This window comes from Myotis davidii, unplaced genomic scaffold (genome assembly GCF_000327345.1).
Source record: "Myotis davidii unplaced genomic scaffold, ASM32734v1 scaffold2958, whole genome shotgun sequence".
NCBI lineage: Eukaryota > Metazoa > Chordata > Mammalia > Chiroptera > Vespertilionidae > Myotis > Myotis davidii.
In genome coordinates this window covers 32607-44455 of record NW_006288970.1, presented here as the reverse complement: position 1 = coordinate 44455, position 11849 = coordinate 32607, and the positions used below count along the sequence as shown (strand labels likewise).

At 36.5% G+C, this 11849-nt stretch overlaps 1 protein-coding gene across 1 annotated transcript in view; it reads right to left on the bottom strand.

The window, feature by feature from the left end:
• Positions 1-11849, bottom strand: part of LOC102772862 (low-density lipoprotein receptor-related protein 1B) — a gene marked incomplete at both ends in the record, with an annotated part of 158509 nt that overhangs the window by 131046 nt on the left and 15614 nt on the right. The window contains 2 exons of the mRNA XM_006761180.1: positions 2211-2336; positions 3075-3267. Of these exons, the coding sequence (XP_006761243.1) occupies positions 2211-2336; positions 3075-3267 (319 nt within the window). The remainder of the gene's footprint in view (positions 1-2210; positions 2337-3074; positions 3268-11849) is intronic.

Here is an 11849-nt window from a genome sequence, read left to right as displayed (position 1 = left end):
CCTTACTTTCTTAATTTTTTACATCCTTCCTTCCTTCCTTCCTTCCTTTCTTTCTCTCTCTATCTCTCTCTCCCTCTCTCTTCCCCTCTGAAAGCAATACAAATATTTTTAAAAGTTAAAAATAATTATTCCTTTGAGGAGAGAAACAAAAATTCTTCACCGTAAGTATATTTTTATGATGCAAAAGCAAACACTGTACATTTCATGCTTAGATCTCTTCATTTGGTGAAAAGGGATTGAGTATTTTCTCTGTCTTTCTAGAAACAAAAATATGGTTCTGTTTTCTTCTAATTCTTTTACTTTATCTAATTAAATTTACTATTCTTTTTTCTATTATGGGTATTGATAAGTTTAGCAATGTTGTTTAAAATGGAATTGCCTAAACTTTTTGTCAAGTGTTATGACAACAGATGACCTCCCCTCCTTTGCCCTCAGGGAGGGGTTAATAAATGGCCTTTCACAGCTTCAACACTGGCTTTAACATTCACAAACTGGTCTGGGTGAATTAATGCAGAAGAGGACATAGATGTGCCAGAAACATTCTCATTTCCCAAAGATAAATTTCACAGGAAGTAGCCACCAATTACTTTCCATTCGTTCTGTTGAACCGCAGGATTTCAATAGGAATGCCCAAAGGCTACAGGATGCTTTTATAAAGTCTGTCACCTCTGTGGAATCCGCCATCACTTTATAGTTTCATGTGAATAAACTGCGCTTGTTTAAAATGACAGTTTTCTGTCTGATTCATGCCCTCTCATCAATAGAGAGAACCAGGTGGCTTAGTAGAGACAGATGTATCTAATCTATTCTGCAGCAAGGATAAGCATCCACTGTATACAAATAAGCCTTGTTGTTATGACCAAAGGCATTGCTTCACTACTGGCCTGTGGTGACCTGTGAATGGAACATCAGTGATTCTAACGCATGGCTAACACCCCAGGTTTCCAGATGGCATCAGATCCAGACCATTGCAGCTGAAGCCACAAAGGCAAACTGAAAGAGAGGGTTTAAGCAATTGCCTCAGCAATTCAGGAGAATGATAGTTGATGAAGAAGTGTGGGGATTTGTGGCCCGAATTATTGAAATTGGCTATCTTCATTTAAAGTTCCCTGACCAATTGCATCTTTCCCTCATTTGCTTTGGCACAGTTTATTTATTTATTTTTAATTATTTTAGTTACTTGGCTAAGAGGTATCCTTTTGGGTTGTGTTACCAATTTGCAAGTGAGAAGATATGTTGAAGTTCTTGTATTAGGTGCAGTGATTTCTAAGGTAAACAAAATGATGTCAAAGTCCTTGTACTAAAGAGTAGCTAACGGATCCTTCTTGTAAAATCCAACATGAGACTGAAGATGAAGATAAAAACAATACTTATAGTCTCTGATTTTATTTCTATAATGTAGACACATCCAGCTCTGCTGAAATTCTAATATGAAAAAAGTATGAGATGAGGATATAATTAGAGAAAATATGTCAAATACTGCAACATCCTGAGAGTGAGTTCACCAGTTTCCAATAAGATGCTTCTTTCTCATCTGTCTTATACACAGGGTGTCTCAATGTTAACGGGGAATTAACCTGTTTTATGCTGCTGGCTAATTTTTCATGCCAACATTGGGATACTTGAACCCTTATTTATTTTAGAAGCAATTTTTTAAACTTAGTTGTTAATAAGTGTATAATGTAATGGTACTAATTACAGATTTTAATGGGTTTGGGAGGTATAAACATCATGCAAGGTTGAAATGCTACATTCTTAATTAACAGGTTGGAAATGATTACAAATAAGTCACATGAGCCATTCTCTCTCATTTACATACTGGGACAGACTGAGCGGTTTTACTACAAGGCCACAATACCAGCCTGCATACCAATTTGTTTCAACTTTACCTTGTCTTGCTGTTGATGAATTTTCAAAGTCATACGTTTTCATATGATCGCTGTGTACAGGTATTTCTCTAGCTAGCCCCAAATCTTCCCGTCCACAATCAGTGACACCATTTGTAACCCTTTGGGTTAACATTATCTATCACAGATTGCTATAGCTAAGTAGAATGCTGAATTGAGTTTTTTCTAGAATATACAGATAGGCCAATGGGGCCTTGACTATTGGGGGAGAGTAAAACTTCAAGAATATAGTCAAATATGCCAATGTCCACATGTGCTGTTTTGAGCAGTATGTCATATCGCATTTGGAATCTCTTTACTTACTCACACATCGGTTGTCATTTACCAATATTCGATCTCCCCTGCAGGAGCAATTCACTCTCCCATTAGGAGTTAAAAGGCACAGGTCATGGCAACCTCCATTCAGTAACGCACACGGAGAAAGTTCACCTGCAATGAGGAAGCTTTATTGGTAACGTTATATCGATTTCCTATTCTATGTTAGCTGTAGATTTACAGTGAACTGTTAGACTGCCTCAATCGCTTTTAAAAATCTCATAAACAAAAAAGACTCAGGACTTTTGAAAATCCAAAAACCTCAAAAGATAAGAACATGAGAAAAATATGTAACAGGGATACTACACTAACACATTTATCAAGGATGCAACAGCACCAAATGCACTAATGCTACTAGAGACCACACAAATACTACAAACAGCAATTTTGCAGATATTCCAGTAATTTAAAAAAATTAAGCCCAGAGGCAAAGCTTGTTTATTACAGGGAAGCAAGTTGATTTGAGAGTTCAAAGATACGAGGAGTGAGAGAGAATGGAATAGAATTCCAGAAACACTAATTTAAAACGAATTGTTCCTTTGGTGATAAATTAAGAGCCACAGACATTTTAACTTACATCTTTGGGACAATTTCAATATTTTGAAATGTCAAGTCCTGACCACTATCCCTAGGAAATGTAACAAAATGAAATCCAACTAAGTATTACTAAAATACATAGAGACACACAAGCAAAAAGGCAAGAAGTCTCATGCAAGGTCACCATGAACACTTCCAGCTGTTTTAGTGCCATTAGAATGATATATTTGATTATCGTGGTTTAAAAAAAAAGCACATAGAGAAATTTTTGAGAGTATATAATTAAGAAATAAATTTGCTTTCTTTGTAACTTACAGCTATTGGTGTCATTGGCAACGGCTATGATTCCCATAGGCTGATGTGGAATGTCAGAACGGAGAATTTTTGTGTCTCCTCCAGTGTACTTGTTGGAACGCAGGATAGCTCTTCTTCCCCAGTCTGACCAAAAGATGTAATTGTCATAAACAGCCAAACTGAGGAAAGTCCCTGGCCCCGATTTTACAATCACCTAAAATAAGTTAAAATATATATTTGTAATATGGAGATAAACATATTTCTATATCCACATCTATTTTTGTGTCAAAAATAAGGGATTATGATTACTTATATTTAATCAATGGAAATCATCAGACAAAAGTGCATTTTACTAGGTGTACTATTATAATATTCTTCGTAGTTTATTTAAAAGTTTTAATTATCATTACCTTTTGCAATGTGTTTACTGAATATTTTTAGTATATCTCTATTTACTACTAAGCTAATATGCAAAAGAGATGGAAAAAAAATCAATGACTTCAGCTTTCACTCTAAGACACTAAAAGAAAAAAGTTAGACCCAAAGTAAAGGAAAACAAAACAAAACTTAAGAGTAAAAGATAAATTAAGGAAAAATAAAACAAAAAATAAATTAATTAATTAATACAACTTTAAAAATGGTTATTTGAGAATGATACAATGGATAACATATAATGATGCAGTGTGAATTATCCCAGGAATACAGATTTATTTAGCATTTTAAAAGTCTATTGCTGTAATTTAACATTTAACAGCTAAAACAGGAAAACCCATATGAAGATCTCAATAAAGGTAGATAAATTACTTTATACGATTTAACATCCATCTGTATATATAAAAGCCTAAACAAACAGAACGACCAGTCACTATGACATGCACTGACCACCAGGGGGCAGATGCTCAATGCAGGAGCTTCCCCCCAGCCCGCAGGCTGAGATTGGCAATGGGGCCTGCCAGCCAATCTCCCAAACCCTTCCCCCAGCTGGCAGGCCCTGATCGCTCAATTGTGCCCTGTCCCTCGGGCTGGGACGGGGAACTGGGGGTGGGTGGCAGCGGACATGGCCCCTTCCTCAGGGGGGCTGAGGGCGGGCTCCCTCCTCAGTGCCTGCCGGCCAACCTCCCAGTCCCTTCCCTTGGCCAACTGGTCCTGATCACCTGATCCCCAGGCTGGGATGGGGAACCAGGGGTGATTGGTGGCTGATGCAGCTGGTGAGGGAAGGGGCGGGGCGGGGAGGTGGGAAACCACACAGTGGTGGCTAGGAAAGGAGGAGGAGAGGAGTGGCAGCACGCAGCTGGCAAGGGAAGGAGGAGGCGGGGAGGTGGGGAACATGATCAGCCCTGAAGGTGCAGCAGGCCTCTAGTTCCTAATAAAAACTCAGAAAATAAATAAAATTAGAAATAAGAAATAATCACTCTTACTAATCTACTCAACATTGTCCTACAGTTTCTAGTCAGTATACTAAGAAAAGAAAGCAAAAACAAATACCTCCAGATTAGGGGAAAATGTCAAATTATACTTATTTGCAAGTGACATAATCCTCTTCATAAAAAAGATATCCAATAAAATGTGTCAAGAAAACAAAAGCTGCTCAAACTAGCTAATAAATTTAGTAGGTTGAAGCATACAAGATTGCTATATGGATTTCTACAGAGTAGTGATAAACTATTGAAAATTAAAATAAGAAGTTTTACGATAGCATTAACAAACAGCTAGTAATACATATGAAAAAGAATTATAAAAACCTGAAAACTAAAAAACATTGTCCAGAGAAATTAACAAAAACCTAAATAAATAGATTTATGCCTTATTTATGCTTTGGAAGGCTTGATATTAAGATGCCATCTCTCCCCAAATTGATAAATTATATCTAATCCAACTATAAGTCCTGCAGATATTTTCTAGAAATTGACATGCTAATCCAAAACATATGTGGAAAACAAAGGATCTAAAATAGCAAAAACAACTACCTTATTTTAAGACATTATAACTTTACAGCTATTAAGACAATGTGGTTTTCAAAAATAATAAAGACATACATCAGTAATACAGAAAAGAAATAGAGAAATACATCTGTAATAAAGAAAAAGCCAGCATGTATATGGATAACTGATTTTGACAGAAGTGCATAGGCTATTCAAACATATAGTATAATTTTTTAACAAATGATACTTCAACAACTGAACATACATATGCAAAAAAAGAACTGCCATCCATATATATATATAGGCCAAAAATAAATTATAGTCCTGAATATAAAATCTAAAATTATAAGAGATCTAAAAAAAATGGGGAAAAATATTTACAATCTTTGGTGAGGCAAAGATTTATTAGCATAATGACTCTAAAAGCATGATCCGTTAACAAGAATGATAAATTAAACTTAATCAAAGTATAAAACTTTTACTTTTCTAGTGACACTATTAAGACAAAAGATAAGACACAAACTGTGAAAGTTTTTTGCCATGCTGTTTTGATTACTATAACCTTGTGTTATAATTTGATATAATAGATGAACCCAGAGGTTAGTATCCTAAGTGAAATAAGTCAGACAGAGAAAAACAAATAGCATATGATCTTAGTTACATATGTAATCTAAAAAACAAAATACAAGAATGAACAATCAAGACAGAAACAAACTTATAGATACAGGGAATAAATTGGCGGTTGGCAGATGGAAGGAGGGTTGAAGAGATGAATAAAATGCTAAAAGGAATTAAGAAGTACAAATTTTCAATTATAAATATAGTCATCAGGATATAAACTACAGAATAAGGAATATAGGTAATAATACTGTAATAACTATGTATGGTGCCAGATGGGTACTAGGCTTTTTGGAGTGATCACTTTGTAAGGTTTATAAATGTCCAATCACTATGTTGTAGACCTGAAACTAATATGATATTGTATGTCAAGTGTAGTTGGAAAAAATTTAAATAAATAAATGTTAAAATATAATTTTAAATTGATTTAATTAACTTATGTTACTAAAAGAGAAAAAATATAGAACTGCCATAAGATTGAGACTGTCAAACCAAAGAAGGAAGGCAGGGGAGGGTGGAGGGGGGAAAGAAATCAACCAATGAACTCATATGCATATATGCATAATCCATTGACACAGGTGGCAGTGGTGAAGGCTTGGCGGGGAGGGGGAGAGGAGAGGGCAATGGGGAATAAAGGGGAGATGTATGTAATACTTTCAAGAGTAAAGATTTATTTAAAAATAATGAAAACACTAACTCAGATATCTACACTCCCATGTACATAAGTAGAACCCAAAAATTCTTCATTTCTAATAAGTTTCCAATTCTGTTGATTTGGAAATTGACTTTGAAGAGCAAGAATTATAAAATATTGAAAAGTATAGAAAAAAAATCTTACCACACAAGTATAATTTCTCATCTCTTTGGAATAAAGACATGTATTTCTTTTTTTTATATATTATTATTTTCAAATTGGTATCGTGGTGTATGCTTTTGTATTCACTTAAAAGTAAGTTGATAGGCCCTGACAGGTTTGGCTCAATGGATAGAGCGTCGGCCTGCGAACTGAAGGGTCCCAGGTTCGATTCCGGTCAAGGGCATGTACCTTGGTTGCGGGCACATCCCCAGTAGGAAGTGTGCAGGAGGCAGCTGATCAATATTTCTGTCTCATCGATGCTTCTACCTCTCTATCTTTTCCCTTCCTCTCTGTAAAAAAATAAATAAAATATATTTTAAAAAATTAATTAAAAGTAAGTTGATAGGATTTCTGGTGCCAGCCAAGATGGGGCAAACCCACCATCTAGCCTACCTCTTCTACTAGTTACTGCTTCTGATTGTAATGTTTTAGGAATAAGAGGAGAAAAATAGTAAAAGGAAGTTAAGTAGCAGCAAGTAGAAGGGTGGGAGTGGACAGAATAAATACCATTTTTGCTGCCAATGATTTCCCACCCCCCGCCTATATTCAGTGCCACCAGATAATCGAATAGGTTACATTCAATTATCTGGTATGCATTTGCTGCTTACTCTTAAAAGGTGTCATTTCAATGCCCCTTATATTCCCTGGTAGTTTTCTGAATTCACACAGATGATGGAGAGCTGGTGGCTGCCCTGAGTTAGCTCTCCAAACCAGGCCTAAGGAGGGCCCAAGCAGCATTCATAGTTCAAGTGTGCTTCTGAGTTAAGAAGTTTCTGTAGGCCAGGAGTTTACTTCTCTACTTCTGCTGATGCAGAAAAACATTAAACTCAGTCTACAATTATGCAAGGCTTTTATTTTTGAATCCTCACCTGAGGATATATTTCCATTGATTTTTAGAGAGAGTGGAAGAGAGAGGGAAAGACAGAGAGAAATATTGATGTGAAATAAACACATCAAGTGGTTGCCTCAAGTACGCTCCCCGACCAGGGCTCTGGCCGTGGAGGAGCCTGAAACAGAGGTACATGCCCTTGACCGGGATCCAACCCAGGATCCTTCAGTCCACAGGCCAAGGCTGTATCCACTGAGCCCTACCAGCTAGAGATGCATAGGCTTTTATAGGGTACAATAGGTTCAACTAAGAATCATACTGACCCCCAAGACATCTCATTCCACTGGTAGAGTTCAATGTGAAACAGAAAAGTGAAATCCATTAAATTATACTTTTTCATCTCTATGTTAAACATTTTTAGCATAAGTTCACAAATACTGCACCTTGCAAACCTAATCAGCATCTTTATTTGGAGTGCAGAAAGCTTTGTCATCATAAATTACACTCTATTGTGTTATATGGTAATGCACTATTAGGGCATAATTTTGAGGATCTTTCACCTTGAACCTATAAATAGCATCATGTTTCAAAATAATAATTCATATTCATTTAGAAAATTCATTTCTTGACACAGTCACTTAATCTCACATGTGTCCTCATAGACAGACAATTAAATTGGTGATGCCGCATAGACTTGAAATTATGTGTTGAGAATTTAGTCTTGGATCATATGACTTTTTCATCTTTGAACTTCACTGATATGGATTATCGGTGGAAGTACTGGAACTAGTCAGGAAATACAAAAATACTCAGCTTTATAAATGAAACAACATATTTCCAATACCCAGATGCTCAATGTACAATCAAACAATTTAAAATTCAAGCAAACAGGAGGCTTCCCAAACACCCCAGATGACTGCCTCACTGACAAGATCATAAATGGTCATTATAGGAAATGACAACTTGGCACCTGCCATGGATGGGCATGACAAAATGTTACAGATTGCAAAAACGCAAGTGCAGTTGCTTTGGCCTTGGAGAAAATGGTTGTGTGGTGGTTTATCAGCAACTTAAAACTAAGAAATATTTAATTTAAGAATAGAAAGCTATATTTACCTTGCCTGAGTGAGCTTGCAGAACAAATAAAAAAACTCTTAATGTCATTATATCCAACAATATTTGAAAAGAACAACATGCACAACCATCATCTAAAAGAATGTCTAGCCCTAACTGGTTAGGCTCAGTGGATAGAGCGTTGGCCTGTGGACTGAAAGGTCCCAGGTTGGATTCTGGTCAAGGGCATGTACCTTGGTTGCAGGCACATCTCCAGTGGGGAGTGTGCAGGAGGCAGATGGTTGATGTTTCTCTCTCATCAATGTTTCTAGCTCTCTCTCTCTCTCCCTCTCTGTAAAAAAATCAGTAAAATATATTAAAAAAAATTAAAAGATGGTCTAATATGTGAGAGGAGTTACCAGCCTTATTTAGAGAGACAAATTCTTCAGAGAGGAAGATAAAATGAAGAATTCCTTTGATTCTACTACACTCTCTCCTTCTGATCTCTTAATTGACCAAACTCAAGCAAGAATCAGAGTCAGCTGAACACACTGGTAAGCCCCCTGAGGGAAAGAACAGGTAAAGGAGGGTTGAGAAAGGGTGTGGGGGATATGGCTGAGATAAGTAGTAGAAAGAACCCTATTATTTGTTTTTCCTTGGACAAGAATCATTGTTTTTCCTTGGATAAGATTTTTGGTGTTTTGAGACTCAGTCTCCAAATCTGTAATATGAAAGAGTAAGATTAAATGATTTAGCTTTGCTCCTTTCTCAGGGAGGGAAGAATGGTAGGGTATTTTCTTGGGTCACACAGAAGACTGATGAGAAGAAAATAAATTGTCATATATCTGAAGTGTTATAGCCACTCCTGAATGGAATTTGAGCAAGGTTCTGATGTTGTGTCTTATGTTCATATCCTATATAATAAAGAGGTAAAATGCAAATTGACTGTCACACCCTCACACAAGATGGCTGCCCCCATGTCATCACAAGATGGCCACCCCCATGTCATCACAAGATGTCTGCCACAATATGGGTGGCAAGGGCGGGCAGTTGTGGGCAATCAGGCCAGCAGTGCAGGGCAGTTAGGGGTGACCAGGCCAGCAGGGGAGGGCAGTTGGGGGTGATCGGGCCAGTAGGGGAGCAGATAGGCGTCAATAAGGCCAGCAGGGGAGTGGTTAGGGGGTGATCAGACTGGCAGGCATAAACGGTTAGGGGCAATCAGGCAGGTAGTCAGGCGAGTGGTTGGGAACCAGCAGTCCCAGATTGTGAGAGGAATGTCCAACTGCCAGTTTAGGCCCAATCTGACAGGAATTTCATGCACTGGGCCTCTAGTATTATTATAGTTATTAAAGTTATAACATTAAATTCAGATTTAGTTTTTATTTGCTAGTGAAGTTGAGCAAATATCGATAGTTTTCATATATCTGTTGGCCATTTGTATGTCTTCTTGGAACAAGTGTCTGTTCAGGTTTTCTTTCCATTTTTCAATTGGATTGTTGGTTTAGTATTGAGTTGTATAGGTTATTTATATATTTAGGATATATATATAACCCCTCGTCAGAGCTGTTGTTTGCAAATGTCATCTCCCATTTGGTTGGTTGCCTTCCTATTTTGTTGGCAGTTTCTTTGGCTGTGCAGGGCATTCTAATTTGATATAGTCCCATTCACTTGTTTTTACCTTTTCTTACCTTGCCTTTGGGGTCAAATTTATAAAATATTTTCTAAGACCAAGATCCATAAGATTAGTACCTATTTTTCTTCTATGTGATTTATTTTTTCAGAATGTATATTTAGGGCTTTGATCCATTTTGAGTTAATTTTTGTATATGGGACAAACAGCAATCTAGTTTTATTCTTTTACAACTTAAAACTAAGAAATATTTAAGAATATTTAAGAATATTCCAATTTGCCAGCACCATTTATTGAAGAGGCTTCCTTTTCTCCACTGTATGTTTTTGGCTCCTTTGTCAAAAATTGTTTGCCCATATGCCTGTGAGTTTATTTCTGGGCTCTCAGTTTTGTCCCACTGGTCTTTGTGCCTGTTGTTCTGTCCATACAATGCTGTTTTGATTACCTGTGAACCAGGAGATCCCAGTTCCATTACTGGTCAGGGCACAAGCCAAGGCTGCAGGCTCAATCCCCAGTATGGGGTGTTCAGGGGGCAGCCCATCAATGATTCTTTCTCGTCATTGATGCTTTATCTCTCTTTCTCCCTTCCTGTCTCTGAAATCAATAAAGTACATATTTTTAAGGAATAAAAGAATTAATGATCAGTTTTGGTGTCTGCACTAAGAGAATATTTTTTAAAAGAATAGTTTATTGATTTTTATAGAGAAAATGGGAGGAGAGAGAGAAAACTATCGATGCAAGAGTGTAATATTGATCAACTACTTCCTGCATGCCCCCTACCGGAGATCAAGCCTTTAACCCAGGCATGTACCTTTGACCAGGAATTGAACCAGCAACCTCTGGTGAATGCCATGATGCCCAACCAACTGAACCATGCCACTCAGGGTGAGAATTATTTCTCAGTGTTTTTGACACAAGTTATGAAGTATTTTGCATGAAAATAGAGGATAAAAAGTTTTGCATAAGAAGAACAACAATACAAGTAAGCTCAAATCACCTAAAATTTTTTAATTGAAAAAAAATATGCTTGAGTCATATTTGTTTAAATACCTAATAAAAATTATAAAACATACTGAGTTCTTATTCTTTTCCAAGTTGGGTATTTTTAAATTTGATGATGATCACTCCCGGGAAGAAAGGGTAGAGAATGAGAGGCAGGTCTCTCAATCATGGCAAAATCATCTTTAAGAAATCAAAAGACAACAGGAATCCAAATGAAACCAGTAAATCAACTACTTCCAAGTCACTGTGTTGTTGAAAGGCCATCGTATTAACCAACTGGGATATTAAAATGATAGCCCCGTTGAAAAGTCCTTACTGCTGTGATTTTTCAATCAGGCATTTCAACTCAGGATTTGGGTCTAACAAATTCTAACAATTGAAAGTATTTAGCCCAAGGGCAGATTAGAGAAAAAAAATAATTAAGTTGCACATTTTAAATAGATTTACTACTAATGCCTCTTATGGCCCATAAATGAGATCTTTTATAATAGAAAAGAAGAAAAATGTGGTGATGATGGGAATGATTACCATTTTTGTAGTTATTCTAAAATGCAATGCTTTACTCTTTCTGTGTTAATATGCATTTATCTATATTTCAAATTCTGACACTTTCCATCTCTTGTCCTGTCATTGATTTAATTAAGGATTTTAAATGTATATACATTACTTCCTCCTTATATGCAGGCAGATATGTTCCAAGACTCCCATTGTACACCTTGGAACCTAACATTGTACCAAACCTTATATAGTCTATGTATTATTTCTATACATACACACATATTACAGAGTTCAGTTTATAAAATGGGCATGGTAAGAGATTAACAACAATAACTAATAATAAAGTAGTAAATTATAACAATAAAATAAGGGGACTTGAGCACAAGCA